Source organism: Sphaeramia orbicularis, chromosome 11, assembly GCF_902148855.1.
Source record: "Sphaeramia orbicularis chromosome 11, fSphaOr1.1, whole genome shotgun sequence".
NCBI classification, from domain to species: domain Eukaryota; kingdom Metazoa; phylum Chordata; class Actinopteri; order Kurtiformes; family Apogonidae; genus Sphaeramia; species Sphaeramia orbicularis.
The window spans coordinates 36,095,970-36,111,692 of NC_043967.1; the positions used below are offsets into that span (position 1 = coordinate 36,095,970).

A 15,723-nucleotide genomic window follows, 5' to 3' on the forward strand; every position below is an offset into this window, starting at 1 on the left:
GATATGCATGCTCCTAAGTCTAATTGAATAATTAATGGAACGGGGCGTGTTCAAAATAGTGTTGAGTTCAATTAGTGAGGTTATTCGTTCTATGAAAAACAGGTGTCAGATGGGGCCCTTATTTAAGGATGAATTTGACAAAAAAAACCCTGATAAAATGGGTCATTCCTGTTAGACATTAAGAGCATACTTTGAAACATTGATTGGAAAGGGGAAAACTTAAGTGCAGAAAATGATAGGCTGCTCAGCTAAAATGATCTCCAGTGCTTTAAAATAGCAAAACCATAGATGTGGAAGATGGAAGACTACCATTGGAATGGGCAGAATGGCAAAGACTCAACCAATGACTGAAGTTACCTGTGAGTACTTTGAGAATTAGAAGACGCCTTTGTGAAGCCAATCTATCTGCAAGAAGCAATCCCCTAAGTCCCACTGTTAAAAAAAAAAATGCTTAAGAGGATACAATTTGTCAAAGAACACATCAACTGGCCTAAAAAGAAATTGAGAAACATTTTGTGGACTAACGAAAGATGACCCATTAACATGGAATGCAAGCCACAGTAAACTGAAGACCTGTATATATAAGATGGGACAGGAAAAGTCCGGTTACCACAATAAAAAAAAAAAAAGGTGCCTATAGTCATTAAATTCAAGCTTTGGAAAAAGTTTGGGGAACAGGATGAGATTTTAGGAACGGGACTATAACAGGACACCAACAGTGCCACCCTGTAATACATACAACACGAACAAGACAACTGAAGTAGTCATTTGATTTAATTGAACACTTAATCTACAAATTCAAAACATATGAAAAGCTAAAATACTAAGTCTGCATTTTGTTACTTAGCAGCTAAATGTCCTGTTACAGACTCAAATGAGTACCGACAGCCATTTGATTTAAGAAACACCCCGTACATTCTCAATTAAAATAGACATTTTGGGTGCAAACAAAAATAGTGTTTAACCCCGTTTGTGTGACAGTCACTTTCAGTAAATATCAACTAAGTAAAAAGTGGGAAAAAAATGTGGCCACAGCTACAATTGAACAGTGTGGAACTACAGTGGTATCATGAATAGTTGTGTAAGACTAATGTGGAAACTAGTGTGATGCACAGTTTCTCCAGCAGGAGAGAATGATGCCAAATATCAGCTGGTTTCCTTCAATGAGCCAGTTAGCAGATGTTACAGTTGGACCATTTCTCAAAGTACCATGTGTCAAAGTTTCCCCTCAAACAATAAATAGAAAAGTGTTTGAGTCAGTGGAGAAAAGTTTGAGTGATTCGGCTGTCTGTGGCAAAGAGAAAATTACAAAAAAAAAAACAAGAATGTGACTGGTTAGCATAGCCAGAGTTTTCAGAAATATGTGTGCTTTCCATTGATGAGGAGGCAGAAGGAGGACAGGGATGCTCCCAGTTTGGAGGCCTCGCTGCAGGCTGTCGGCAGGAGGGTGTAGTCCTGCAGCTTCTGGAAGGCCTGCAGAAAACAGAGAGGAAATACAATGTCATCCAGAAACACACACCACTGGTTCAGGTCTCAACAACATTACAGGTAGACATTAATGACTAATGAAAGAGAAGAAGGAAAAACAGTTTCACTACAGGATAAAAGCATAACTCACAAGCACCAGTGGCAAATTTTCAATATTTTGATGAGATGGCTTATTTTTTATTGCTTTAATAATGATATATTTTGAAATAGTTGAGTTAATGTAAAAAGGAATTGGGTAGAAATTAAACCCATTAAAATTAAACATCTCTAAGTGTCTTAACTGTACAAAACACCTCAGGGAGCATCTATTAATGCTTTATCAATCATCTTTACAGGCATGTGTCACTACATGCTTCAAAAATGTTTTTGAAGCATTTAGATCATTTCCTTGAAAACATTGTGTTTTTCGGCCAAGATATTTCATCAGACCGATTTGGTGGTGGTGGGGGGTGCAGACTTATGAACCCATAGGGGGAGTGTTCTGATGATTGGAGCATGTAGTAATCCACAGAGTTACTCTTCAAATTAAATATTTAGTGGGAATGCCTTCAAACTGAAACAAATGCTTAAGGTTACTTTCCAGACACTTAACTCTGGAAGAATTTTGGCCGTTATGACCCTCCATTTAACCATTTCTCCCTCTATACCTGAGGGAGGAGCTCTAACCTGTCTACTAGTTTGTGTTTGTAGTTTTACAGCAATAGACGACTGGATTCCCAAATACCCTGCAACCTGTGTTTCCTCTGTGATAACCCGAGAAGTAGGTTTTGTGTTTTTGACCCATAATTACTCTTAGAATTTCAGCATTACATTTAGAGGTAGGGGTGGGAAACTGTTATGTCACTCCTCTCCTATTTTTGTTTAGGAAAGTAATATAATGTATTATGTTTTCCTTACTTTTATTATTAGGTAGTTGGTTTACAGATGTAGTATTTTGTTTGTTTCCTGTCTGTGCTCGTCCTGAAGCTATTCTGTAAGTTCATTATCTTGGACTGCAAACTCATGCAGCACTGATCTTTGGGAGTGAGGAAAAAGCTGATTTAAGATAGTATTTTAGGACCTCTCAAAGATATCAAAAATATGACCACTATTACACCCCCAACTGACTCCCAATAATGACAAGCCAGTCTGAAGTTTCTCAAGTCATCTTTGAGGGCTAAATCTTCACTTGCTGCCTAATATGTTCCATCCACTGACAATTCCCATTGTAATGAGAATCAAAATTACTCACTTTGCTGATCAATGTATATATAGTGGCTTGCATTTAGACATGGTGTGATGGCCATGACCACACAGTAATAATATAACCGGAATACACACACCCACTTCATTAGTTTGGCTGGAAACTAAATAACACTTTTGGTGCAACAGTTTGGTACCTGCACCTGTTCAGTTCCAATTAACCATGTTTAATATTGATTTAGTTGAGTTGGTATTGATCAGTTTTAATCTTACATTGTTTACACACATTAACCTCCATTTTCTGAACCACTCGGTCCTCATGAGGTCACCAGTTAATTGCAGAGCTGACATATAGACAAACAACCACTCACTCTCACATCTACGGGCGATTTAGACTGAACATTGAATCCACTACAGTGCATATCTTTGGATGGTGGGAAGAATCTGAAGTATCAAGAAAGAACCCATGCAGACATAGGGAGAATATGCACACATCAACACTGTAGGGTAATTATTTGCTATATTTATTTATGAACTATTTGTTATATTAATCTTTTGTTCCATCCATCCATCTATGTTCCCTTAACACCTTCTGACTGAGTACATTTATACTGTATTGACCTCTTTTATAGGCCTAGCTATTATATTTTGGCTTTCTACATTCTCTTGGGTGTTTTTTTTTCTGACCCATCCCATTTCCTCATTGTCTTAGTGCTTGGTCTCTAACACAAGGGGTATGTAAGCTTTATATTGCTCTGAGGATGAGCTGTACTCACTGAAACACTGTCAGGAGATTCATCAACAGGCCGGTGCAGCAGGAAGTCCCGTTTAGACGGACCCTTGATATAGATACAGTTTGCAGCCGATTCTTCTGAGACAGTGAGCACTTCATAGTGGTGATCAGTCAGCTGTTCCATCATCTGCAGACAAACACACACTTAACATAACTGAGCACCACCCTAACTGCTACATACTCAAATATTCCAGCAAACCACTCCCAACAACAAACAGACTCACAGGCAACACAAACACCATTATTAATATGACATCAGCTGTTAACATTAGAACAGAGGGAAAGGAAACACAGACAAAGAAGAGAGTAGATGTTTGTTAACCAGACTGATACTGGCAGGTATGGAACAGCTGAGCCATTATATGATCTAATATTCTCATTTTGTTCATTTTCAGTCATGCAAATCCAACAGTCAGAATCACGAGCGCTATTTCCACAACTTAAATGTGATAAAAGATAAGAAGAATTATGTTAGTGAATAAAAGCAGTCCATCAAACACTCACCCGGAGTGTCTTCTTGGCCCCGTCACTGTTGCTGATGATGATCGTGTCTGGACCTCCCATGGAGCAGATGTTCTTCAGTCGGGCTCCGCCACAGACCGGGACAGTGGACACAGCAAAGTCCTGGACAGACCGAGTCAAACATTTCACACTATCCCCCATCAACATGGACTGGCTCAAAAACACTAGATTTTTCTGGGCTTCATGAATGAAAAATAAAACATTCAAACCAAATATTTCTTTGTATGTGTAATTGACCTCTACTGTTAATTTAATGTTAAATTAACTGTTTTTGCATGAATCAGTCACATGTCAGATTTAGTTTATCCATACCTCAGGGCATTTTTCATCTCACACTATAAATAAGAATAGAGTTTAGATTGTTGTCATTTATCATTAACTTACACTGTTGTTTTATTCTTGTTGCTTTTACTCTGAAACCTCTATGTTCCATCTGTGGAGCAAGCACTAAAATTCTATATCTTTCTTATATCTTCTTTAAAGTCTTGTATATTTTGTTAATAAAACACAACAAATAGCCTACTATCATCCCTTATAGTGATTTCTCTGCCAAGTCCTGAAACTAAGTGTTTCTGAATCAATATGACACCAATGTTATTAAATAATTTCATGTGGATTTAGTTCAGTAAAGCATTTTTGTGGTCTGTAAAATATAGCTGTGGCATTTCCAATATTTCATAATAAAAGTGTGACGACATTTTCCCAGCAGCTGCTAAGCAACACTACCAACCAGCAAGTAGTAAACAAACAAAAAAAACAAACAAAAAAAAACAATGTCCATCCTCTTCTGACAACATGAACCCACATTAATTTAAGCACATTTAAAAGCAGTAAACACATACACGTTCATCACAACTGGGTACAACGAATGTGTGTGTCCAGCAAAACAGAAGTGCCTAAACTGCACCTATGGGAGTAGAGAAATCAATATTAATGGGTGGGCTGTGTTCAGCATCAGGGGTCCTTTCTGTGTGGTCTCCATTATTTGGCCCATAGAGTCACCCTCATTCATCACTGTTTACAGACTCTAATTCCCCAAATGCAGCACTACAAATGGCCACCTGCTCACTTTGGCAGCTGTGACCCTTAGATGACGAGAAGCTTGGCACCAAAGCCATCTTAGCTAATTTTTGTAAACTTATGATTAATGGTGAATCCTTTTTTGGGTTTAGCAAGAAAGTTACACCAAAATGACTGAATGTCATTTGTCACAATCCTCTTAGGTCATTGTCTTGCATCAGACAAAGGTTGTTGTATTTAATTTTTTTTTTACTTCAGTGCTGAAGTCAGTTTAATTCTAGCTTTTTAACAAACTACTTCATTTGAAACCTTTTGGAAATACTTAGTTCTACTTTAGTTTTTACTGGTTTCCATGTTGGTTTTAGTCTTAGTTTTGCAATACTTCTCCCAGGTTTTGCAACCATAATGCCAGATGTGGGAAAATTAGAAACACATATGCAAGACATAAAAACAAATCAAATAAAGCTTTATGTATATAATGAAAAATCATAAGAAGATTTATATCATGACACTTTACATTTAGAGCTGGTCTCAACCAGACTCAAACACTTTTATTCACTGAAAAGTCTGTTTTCAATTTTCATATGAGTTACTGAAAATATTTGCATTTCAAGCATTTATTTCATCATTTCGGTTACAGATCATGGCCTTACACTACGCTTGTTCAACATACAAAGGCATGGATTTACTACAAAACTCTTCAAGCTAAGAGTGATTTACACAGAGCTCCATTCACTGATTCAGCATCTCCCCCTCCTCTTACCCTGAAGGTGTCTGCGAGCACCTCGGCTCCTCTGCGGTTGGTGTGCGAGGAAATGCCCACAAAGAACTCCCTCCCTGTGAAGAGGACGTCACTGCCTTCCAATGTGGCCCCTCCAAACTCCCCGTCCTCAGCTCCCATCTCCACCACGGTCAGCTTCAACTCTGTCATCACTCTCCTCACCGCCTCCACCTAATGGACAAATGGAATGTAAGGATGACAGAGACATGTAAAGATTCACTCAGGTTGGTCTAGATCAAGGATGTCAAACGTATGGCCTGCAGGCCAAAAACAGCCCACCGAAGGTTCTGACCTGGCTCAGGATGAATTTGCAAAGTGCAAAAATTACACTGAAGAAGTCAATGGTCAAGGGGGTCAAACTCATTTTTAGTTCAGGGACCACATACAGCCCATTGTGATCTCAAGTGGGATAGACTGGTACAATAATAGCATAAACCCCTAAATAATGACGACTCCAAATTCCAAACTCCAAAATTTTAACAACATTATGCCTATTACTACATATTTTCTGCCTCTGTAGATCCACTGGAATCTCTAAAGTACAAGTATACAATCTATCCTTATTCGTAAAACACTTTAAAACCAACAGCTGGCCACAGTGCTGAAAACAAATGAAACACATGAAGGAGTTATAAACACAAAACCAAATATGAAACTAAAGCAAAGCCATAAAAAACAATATAACCATAAAGAAGAACAGAAGTCAATATCTGAAACTGAGTTAAAAGACAAAGAGCAGAAATGTGTTTTTATAAGAGCATTTAAAAAATGATGCATAATATTATTTTATGATTATTTTTCTGAATAATTTCAGGTTGTTAAGGTTATTCACACTTTTTTGTGAAAGGATACTTCAAACTTAAACATTTTCATAGCTTAATGGTACTAGCTTTTTCACTCAAACAGAGCGAAAAATTTGGAGTTGACATTATAAGATATTATGCTACCATCTTACTGGCCTGGCCCACTTGAGATCAAGTTGGGTTGTATGTGACCCCTTAACTAAAATGATTTTGACTCCCAAGGTTTATATGGTATACTGTGTATTTATGACAAGAGCAGTTCCCCTATGTGTCACAAAGCCAGATTAAGTGCACTGTCAGCACAAACAGAGGATTAAGGTTAAAGAAATGGGTGCTAAAGCCATTGTTCTCCACTGTTACCTCACTGCGTCTCTGCTGTTTGAAGGGTCTGGTGATGAGCGCTGTATCTCCCTGGATCACTGCCACATCCTCTATCCTCCAGCTCTCCGGCAGCTCTGGGTCAGGGGGGATCTCAATAAGCTGCAGCCCAACCTTCTGCCTCAGGGCTCCTGTCAGGCAGCCGAACTGACGCTGAGCTTTGGCCAGGTCCACTGAAGTCTCCCCATTCTCGTGACTGTCTCCAACTGATTTCCCAAAGGTCTCTGGGATGCCACGAACCACAGCGTGGGTGAAACGGCCATACGGGCACATGTTTGCCATGACTTCACTACAGCGTATTTGTGAGTCTGTCTGTTAAACCTGTTAGCAAGTGCTGGTGTTTCTGCCAAAATACCAAAGGATATGCGCTGACCCAGGAGACGAAGAATAGGTAATAAAAGATGTGGTTGTGTGTGCAACCTTTACTAAGTCTGTCCTCATAAAAAACAGCAGCTGAGCTTTTAACAAAGATAGTGGGATGACTCAGTACACCCAGCGGGAGAGAAGGGGGTACCCTAAGTCCTCACTGCCACTTCTTTCATTCCAGTTCCCTACTGATTACTTCCCTATCTGCATTCTGCAAAACACAGGAAACAGATGATCCCAGCCTAAGAGAAAGAAACAACAAAAGAAAGAGGAGATAAACATTAAAAAGTGTTGGTGCCAAAAGACATTTTTTACCCAAGCAAGTTGCTCAATGCAATTAAAGTATCAAAGTTTAGTACCCAGCCCCAATGCCTACATAGCATTTCAGATCTTATCAGGCAGAAGAACTGTGTCATTGTGAATGGACAATTGGTAATTCACGAGAAGAAACATCTTTTCAAAAAGTTCAAGGACAGTTGTAATATAACAGTTGATAATAGACAAAGGTGTGTTGTTTGAAGTTAGCTTAAAAAAAAAAAAACAGTATTAAACAACTTTTCAGTGTTCTGCAAAGCCCTTTCAGATCTGAGCACAGTGGGTTGGATTTGGTACAATTGCCCTTTTATCATCTTCCCTGTAACACTCAGCAGTCGCCCACTGTGAGGCAGCAGAAAGGGATTTGATTCCCTTCCACACAGGATGTTTCCTAAAACTACTTCATAACTTACACGAGAATAGTTGAACTTTTTCATCTACTTATGTTTTTTTAACATAAGGCAGCACCAAAAGTAATGGTGCAAGCAACACCTTCAGTTGTTTGAGGAAAACCCACCATGTACTGTTTTCTGTACAACTGCTCAGAACTTTTCAGATCCTTTAAGCAAAAGGATGAATACAACATAAAAAATATTCCTGCATGAAAAGTTCTACGTACTTAAGTAAAAAACAAACAAACAAAAGAGATATGCCCCAAAATGCAACTTCAATTTGCAAGTATTGTAGTTTATATTCAAGAACACCATTAAATCTGACAGCACCACCTGGAGCAATAAGGCCAACATTTTTTAAAGCTTACTTGCAAATTATTATTTGAATAGGTTGTTTTATGAATACATAAACTGAAGACAAAACACGATTGAAAAATAATCTCTTTACTAAAACTATGTTCCATATAGACAACAGCAGAAACACATTCACAGGGTTGTTTTTTATTTAATTTAATTTAATTTTTTTGGGGGGGGGGGGGGCAAGAAAGGTCTCCAGTGAAATCATCTCCATTTTGCAATTTGGGCATTTAGGCAAAGCAAAACTTTGCTAAATTGCCAAACTAAGCCAAATGTTAGTGGGAGAGTTCAGATTTTTCTCTTGTGTTTGATTTATGGACAAATAGTGGATGATTTGAACTTTTGCTGAAAAGGTGAAAATTGCCATTTGATGGACTTTTTAATAACTTATTGGCATCTAGAATGTGAGCCTGACTACAGACACTCTTTTTTCTGAGGTGCCACAAGCCAAAAAGTTGGGAAAAAATTGCATTTTAAAAGCTGGTTATTTGCATAGTTTAACCTCTTAAATGTAACTGACAAACATAGAGGAGCAGAAATTACAGTATTTTACTTTGACATAAAGCAGCATAAAGTAGGAACACTCAAATAAATTGCAAACACCACAAATGTGCACTTATGAACAGTACTTGAGTAAAACTACTTATTATTTTCCACCACTGGAATTCCACATGGGGAGCAGCCTTATCCATGATGTAATTTTTCATCTATAACACACTGTTTTTTGTTTTCTTAGCTTGATGAGGTGACATGAAGGCCATTTTCTGGTTTTAACCCCTAACCCTGAGGAGTGCAGCTGCAACAACTAATGTGAGCCCAGTCCATACGCAGAACAAAACATGTAGATCTGTCCGAGTGCACCGCCCAGCACTTCAAACACTTCTGGTGATGTACAACCAGGTTTTCAGCGGGGAAACTGACACAAACTCTCCCAAAAGTTGTGAAATTAACAAACAGAGGTGCGTATTGGCGTCTGCTTACCTGTTTGAAGTAGGTTACCACAGCTCCACGCCTGCTCCCGTGTTAGGTTTAATTTCCAAACCGACCCAGTTCCCGTTATTCTTTCCCTGTGCCGAAAAAAGAGTGAAGAAGAAGATTGTGGAGGCAAGTACTTCCGGTTAGGCGGGACAAAATAAGACAGACAGCGGGTAATTGTTTCGATTAAACCACCTTTATCACTTATGGAGTTGATAAAAATAATATATTTAGATTTTTAAAAATTAATTTTTAGTATAAAATACAATAAATATCAATATACAACAGAAATTTAAAAGCTATTTTCACTTTTTAAAAATGGTCATTTAACAATAAATGTGCTAACTTCCGGTATGCGTTACGTACGTAGGTGAGTTTGACGCAGCTTCCCTCCCATCACCCCACCATCCCCCATTCATCCTGTCCGGATTCAATCAGCGTTGATTTAAGTTAGAACAACCGTTCCTGAGTGGAAGTTAATCTGATTACCCAGCAAATAAAGGAGTAACCTTACGAAGTCGATATGGTTGTAAATAATGTGTGTTGAAGACAGTGTTAAAAATAAAGATGTTCATTAGCAAAATTAACCTGGCAAAGCACATTAAACCCTTACATGCATGAATTATGAGAACCTTAGACAATATTCTTTTCTTGAGGGTTTTTGTTCCTCTTTAGACATGAAAAAAACAATGCAACTGAAATTTTTTTAAAAACCAATTTTTTAGGGAAATACAAAATTGTCCACTCAGCTGGACACCATGTTTTTGAAGCAACGAAACATGTATTTAAAACACAATAACCGAAAGTGATAAACTGTGTGAAAACTATGAAATAAAAACATTTTTTAATGCTGCTAATGCTCACATTTTAACATATTCTAATACTAGTTATTACTCACTTCATGGAGATATGAAAAAAAAACAAAAAACTTGATTTACACATACATATTACTGCAGATCAGGTTTGTCAAGAACAGCAAAATTACAGTAATGGTATGAATTACAGTGTATGGGATGATGCATAAGTGTCCACTGTGTTGGCTGATATGGAACTAAAACAACAAAATCCATGAATATACAAGAGAACAGCTGGAGAAGAACTGTCCACTGGAGTGAACACTATACACGAAATGGTTAAAAGTCTGATTTAACCAATTAAACCGATAAATAAATTGTTGTTGAAATTTGTAAGATTGTGTAAGTGTGAATAATACACTGTTTTACCAGTAGATCTCAAACCATTTTCATATCTCCCAAAATTTACAAAATAATGTCACAGTTTGCTATGATGTCTATGTTTTTACTTTTCAATCACAACACAAAGTGGTTACTGCATCTTCATCATGTGATTTTTGTTCTTGTCTTTTGAAACAATTTCTTCCTTTTTGGCTCTTATGTTGTTGTTTTTTTTTCATCTTGTTATGCATTTTAAATTGTTCTCATATTGTTGTATCCTAATTTTTTTTTTAAAAAATCTTGTATCTTTTATTTCTAATATTGCATTATATAATGAGCTTAATTGTCTTCCTTTGACTTGAGCAGATTTTACTTTTAGTTATTGACTGATAATGATTTGACCCTCTTTCTTTTACATGTTTGAAAAAATTACTACTACTACAACTTCTACTACTACTATAGTTTAGCTGTTACATCTTTTTACAATGTTTTTATCTTAATGTGTCTTTTGCATAATTCTTTCAGTTGTTTTTATCCTGTTGCATCTTCTACAGCTTTTTCTTTTTGTTCTGTTTTGTTCTGTAGATCCCTTGCTCCACTTCTCTACATTTGTGATCAACATTTCTAACTTGCTAGAAACAGCTCTATGACCTATTTTGGTTCTCAATCCTAACTTTGGGAATGGTAATGTCAGACCTATCTAAACATGCAGAGGTCACAAAACAATGATTAAATTAAATGTTAACTGTTGAATGTTGACCCTTAAATCAATACTAGCTGATCAGTGCTAAAGGACTCTCTGACAGCTCGGGGTCTTTTAGTCAAATAATATGTTTCTGTGTAACTTAAAACGGCTAAAATGTCAAAATTAGCTGATCAATTCCAAGTAAATCAATTATTTTTAATCTTGGTTCATAGTCCCTTATTTTGCTCAATAAGTCTTTCCCATTATAATCTATGAAGTTTTCTAGGCTTCCTATTTTCCCTTCTATATTTTTCATAAATATCCTGAGATTAGCAGTGCTTCTGCTCTTGTATATACCTGTCAAATCTAATCTAAACTAAAAATAAATCAGTATTACTCTCACTTCTTGCACATTAGTCTACATAAATAGCTGTTCTAACCTTAACAGTTGATTTACTTTACTGTCTAAACAGTTGCAAGCTTCTAATGCATTTCTCCTCACCTCTGTTCAAAATCATATCAGATTAAAGCCTATACTGCTGTGTTTCTACTGTGTTTTTGTTAATGTTGTCTTGGGGAACATGAAATAGCAAAAAATTAATCTGGCTTACAAAAATGTGGGTCAAATGGTGTTAGACTGCTGGATAAACAGTTGACTTATGAGATACTAGAGAAAAGCATCACTGTCTACAGATGCCTTGTGAATTTAATAGTAAGTATTGCCAATGACAGTTTTTACAGAACTTTAATGATGTAGACATTGGTAGGTTTGCAAAGCGGTGATATAAACGTGCATAAACACAGCCGAGGTAACAGTTGGCTGTCACTGTGCATGTAAATGTTTGTAGTGTGAGGTTAGATTTTGAATCGGCACAATGTTCCCTTCTACTGACTAAACTGAGTTACTGCAGCCAACACTTCATCATGCAGAGGCAACATGTCAACACCGGAGGAAACAGATGATCATATCTTATGTATGTTAGCAAACAAAGAAACAGGAAGAGATGGAGCATGTGAGGTTGATGTAACAGTAGAGGAGGGAGGGGTGGAGGGAGGATGGGAAGTAGAGGGCACAGACAGGATTAAAGAACACCATCTGTCCACTGAGGTCCTTGAGCCAGCAAACAAAACATCCTGTCAAACATAGCATCAGGTTGACCAGAGTCACCACTGCCTCCAATTCAAACAATTCAAAAACAATTTTTCATACATGCAAATGAATGGGCTTGGTTTATGTAATTTAATGCAGGCAATATCTACAGAAACTGTATTTTCACAGAGATAGACTCAACAAAGATGTTTTTGACTGTCTTAATGGGGATAATTTGCTTAAAATTCTGGGTAAATTAAATTTTTGTTTTGAAGTGAAAAAAAAAAAAAGGGGGGGGGGGGGGTGATAAAGCTACCTGCACTTTTACTTTAAGGAGTCGTAATAGTTACAAGATGTTTTATTGTGAAAATCCATGAGGGGAAACAATCTGTGAAAATGGGTATCACTTGAAGATACAGGAATCTATCTATCTATCTATCTATCTATCTATCTATCTATCTATCTATCTATCTATCTATCTATCTATCTATCTATCTATCTATCTATCTATCTATCTATCTATCTATCTATCTATCTGTCTGTCTGTCTGTCTGTCTGTCTGTCTGTCTGTCTGTCTATCTGTCTATCTATCTATCTATCTATCTATCTATCTATCTATCTATCTATCTATCTATCTATCTATCTATCTATCTATCTATCTATCTATCTATCCAGAAAGGAAGGAAGGAAGGAAGGAAGGAAGGAAGGAAGGAAGGAAGGAAGGAAGAAAGAAAGAAGAAGAAAGAAAGAAAGAAAGAAAGAAAGAAAGAAAGAAAGAAAGAAAGAAAGAAAGAAAGAAAGAAAAATATAATGGAACTGAAGCCATTAAACTGTGGTTTTGGTATTTCAGGGTTTTATTTTTATTAACTTTAATCAACTATTTTGCATTAAAATTTTAAAATACAGTTCTTCCTCGTACAGATTGATGGGTCAGAAAGTAGTCCTGTCCATTCTATGACCCCACTGGCCTATTGTTATTATTTCCACATGAATTCTAATCCACACTGTTTATTACTAAAATAACCAAATCAAGGCTGTGAATTGACCCTAAAAATCAAGCCCGTTTCAGTCCTGCTTGGCCCCTGGTATCAGTTGGATAACATTTGCAGGGAGTTTCCAGGCTTTTGGCTTTGGGCAGTAATTAATCAACTGGTGAACCGCTTATTCAGTCTGAGTCCGCTTGGTTCACTCCGTCACAAGACTGGTGTCAGCAGACCATCGAGCATGCTGCCCTCACGTCTCCCATTACAGCCTAAAGGATAATTCAGTTAAACTGACTCACTCTCCAACTCACCAACTCTCTGACATGCTGACTTACTCTCATTCTATTTGTTCTGCTCAGATGCTGACTCCTTTAACACTGTGCTGATTTTCTGTGTTTCATTGCACTGGCTTTTCTTTGCTTTTCCTTCTCAGCATCTACATCAACAAAGACTGACCAGACAGATTTTGTATGTGGTGCTGAAAATATGAAGAGAATGACTTTAACCCATAAAGACCCAGTGCTACTTTTATGGCAGTTCCCAAGTTAGTTTTTCTCTATATTCAACCTTTCTTATGTGATTTATCACCATTTATTGTAATGTTATCCTCTTTAGTTTGAGTTTTTTCAATGTATATCACATATTTTTCTAGATTTAATTCACTGATGGTCATTAAAGCTCAGAGTAAATTCAAAGGTTATTTTATCAGAGACAGAGAAAACTGAACAAACAGTGACTCTTTTTGTAAAATCTATCATTAACTGAACATAAACCAAGTGTGTCCATCCACTGTCATTGATCCAACTCCATGGGTTTTACAATGTTGTAGAAGATGACGGTGTTTCCATGTTCGCTACGGAGCCTCTGAACATCCAAATGGGTCCTATCTGATGACCATGAAAAGATGACAAACTGCATTTTACACCAATTATTCATACGTATTGATAGGATTAGTGGGTCAACAGGTATTAAACAGTTTAGATCAGTAGTTGGTTTTGGTCGCCAGTGGCTGTTTGGGTCTTTATGGGTTAATATGTGCTGATAACATCTTTCTGACCTGATGGGAAGATTACTGATCTGGTACAGAGTGAACTGACATATATTTCTGTTAGTGTTTTTATGGATGCATAGGTGACCATGTAGTTATCCCACTATATTTTGAAGTTTCTTTGATGATATATATTGAACGGGTTACACATATTAACCCTTTCATGCATGAATTATGAGAACCTTAATCAAGAGTTTTTTCCTGCGTGTTTTTATTCCTCTTTAGGCATTAAAAACAATGCTATTGAAAAACAATAGCCGAAAGTGATATACTGTGTGAAAACTATGAAATAAAAGCATTTTAATGCTGCTAATCTGATGTTTTCTCACATTTTAACATACTCTAATACTAGTCAGTACTCACTTCATTGTGATATAAAATGCAAAAAAACCCCAAAACTTTTTGCTTAAAAAAAAACTGTTAATTGCCGTCTAATAACAATAACAAGCAACCGATTTACACTGAAGCATGTTACTGCAGATCAGGTTTATCAAGAACAGCAAAGTTACAGTAACAGTATGAATGTCAGTGTATTATGGGATGGTGCATAAGCATCCACCGATTTGGCTGATATGGAACTAAAACAACAAAACCCATGAATATACAAGAGAACAGCTGCAGAATAGCTGTCCACTTTTTTATTATTATAAATAAAAAAAAAAAAAAAAAATAGCTGTCTACTGTAGTGACCACTATGTATGAAAGGGTTAATGAACATCTACCACAATTGCAGCTGTAAATATGCCAGATTGTAGCAACAGTACTAATTTCCATCTGTAGTCACTAGGCAGATGACAAGACAGACAGTAGACAAAAGACAAAACATCATAAAAACACACCAAACATCTCTCTATCAAACTGAGGGTTGGTTAAGAAATGAGTAACTACTCACTGCATCTGTTACAGTTAAAGAACATGTTCCTGCTATAAATATATCAGTCACTTACAATAATCACTTGTGCTAACAGGCTCCTGTTTTTTATTTTGATGACCTGAATGAGCATTTTTTGTACTAGATTTATTTATTGATCCAAACATGGTCTTCTATAGCTGATCATAGAACAGTGAGTGAAGTCCTGAATCCAGCACTGATGTTCTTATTCACGTTTAGTTCACCAAACATTTTCCTTTTTCATCCGTCTATTCCTTCCTCTGCCAAAGAGTAGTTAATAATATTTATAAAGCCTAATATCATAGACTACAAACGTGCTGCACAGCACAACACACTCCGTCTTTTCACTCTCAGCTCCAATAAAAAATAAAAAATAAAAAAAAATTAATGGGAACAAATTGATATAAACCTCAGAAAGGGATAAAAAACAAAACAAAACACAAAACCAGCATAAATTGTAACACGCCCCATTCTCAGG

At 36.8% G+C, this 15,723-nt stretch overlaps 1 protein-coding gene across 1 annotated transcript; it reads right to left on the reverse strand.

The window, feature by feature from the left end:
* Positions 1-756: 756 nt before the first annotated feature.
* ddah2 (DDAH family member 2, ADMA-independent) lies at positions 757-9,499 on the reverse strand. The gene is made up of 6 exons (XM_030146770.1): positions 9,379-9,499; positions 6,950-7,575; positions 5,769-5,957; positions 3,968-4,087; positions 3,447-3,590; positions 757-1,473 (listed from the first exon to the last, which is right to left on the reverse strand). The coding sequence occupies exons 2-6, from the start codon at positions 7,247-7,249 to the stop codon at positions 1,354-1,356; spliced, it is 873 nt and encodes a 290-aa protein (XP_030002630.1). The 5' UTR covers positions 7,250-7,575; positions 9,379-9,499; the 3' UTR covers positions 757-1,353.
* Between the last annotated feature and the right edge of the window lie 6,224 nt (positions 9,500-15,723).

What these genes read in the sequence shown, in the direction of transcription:
- ddah2 (XM_030146770.1), bottom strand. Translation starts at nt 7,249, where the DNA reads ATGGCAAACATGTGCCCGTATGGCCGTTTCACCCACGCTGTGGTTCGT. An exon ending in AACAGCAGAGACGCAGTGAG is followed by an intron (nt 5,958 to 6,949) that starts GTAACAGTGGAG and finishes TTTGTCCATTAG; the next exon opens with GTGGAGGCGGTGAGGAGAGT. An exon ending in GGGCCAAGAAGACACTCCGG is followed by an intron (nt 3,591 to 3,967) that starts GTGAGTGTTTGA and finishes GTTTGTCTGCAG; the next exon opens with ATGATGGAACAGCTGACTGA.